The 737-nt window shown below is 56.9% G+C and overlaps 1 protein-coding gene across 1 annotated transcript in view; it reads left to right on the plus strand.

Moving 5' to 3' along the window:
• Positions 1-332, plus strand: part of SYVN1 (synovial apoptosis inhibitor 1, synoviolin) — a gene marked incomplete at its 3' end in the record, with an annotated part of 6332 nt that extends 6000 nt beyond the window's left edge. The window contains exons 12-13 of the mRNA XM_010007790.1: positions 9-53; positions 146-332. Coding sequence (XP_010006092.1) covers positions 9-53; positions 146-332 — 232 coding nt within the window. The remainder of the gene's footprint in view (positions 1-8; positions 54-145) is intronic.
• Between the last annotated feature and the right edge of the window lie 405 nt (positions 333-737).

Raw genomic sequence — 737 nt, forward strand, 5'->3', positions numbered from 1 at the left:
GGGTCTTCCCTTCCCACCACCATGGATGGGAATGCCATGGCCACCCCTTTTTGGTGAGCTGGGATGATCTTTGGGAGTCTCCTCCTCTACTTCCCACCCACCACGGGGGGGTCTCTTCCCTTCATCCCATCCCTTCCCACCACAGGTTTCCCACCCATGCCGGTGCCACCAGCTGGATTTGCTGGGTTGACAGAGGAGGAGCTTCGGGCCATGGAGGGACACGACAGGCAACACCTGGAGGCCCGACTGCAGTGTCTGCAGAACATCCACACCCTCCTGGATGCTGCCATGGTCCAGATCAACCAGTACCTGACAGTCCTGGCCACCATCGGGTACTGGGGACAACAACAAAAGGGGTGGGGGGGATTGGAGAGGGATGTTCTGAGGGAGAGGAGGTGAGATTTGGTTAGAGCTGAGAGACCTGTGGAATCATGGAATGGTTTGGGTGGGAAGGACCTTGAAGGTCATCAAATCCAGCTGCCCAGGTTGCTCCAAGCCCCATCTATGGAGTTATGGGATGGTTTGGGTTGGAAGGGACCTTAAGGACCATCTAGATCCAACCTCCCTGCATGGGCAGGGACCCCTCCCACCAGCCCAGGCTGCTCCAAGCTCCATCCATTTCTTGGACACTTCCAGGGATGGAGCTTCCACAGCTTCTCTGGACAACCTGGGCCAGGGTCTCACCACCCTTATGGTGAAGAATTTCCTTCTGATGTCCAGTCTAACTGGAGAACTGG

The sequence above is a fragment of the Chaetura pelagica genome, unplaced genomic scaffold (genome assembly GCF_000747805.2).
Source record: "Chaetura pelagica isolate M959 unplaced genomic scaffold, ChaPel_1.0 scaffold882, whole genome shotgun sequence".
Taxonomy (NCBI): domain Eukaryota; kingdom Metazoa; phylum Chordata; class Aves; order Apodiformes; family Apodidae; genus Chaetura; species Chaetura pelagica.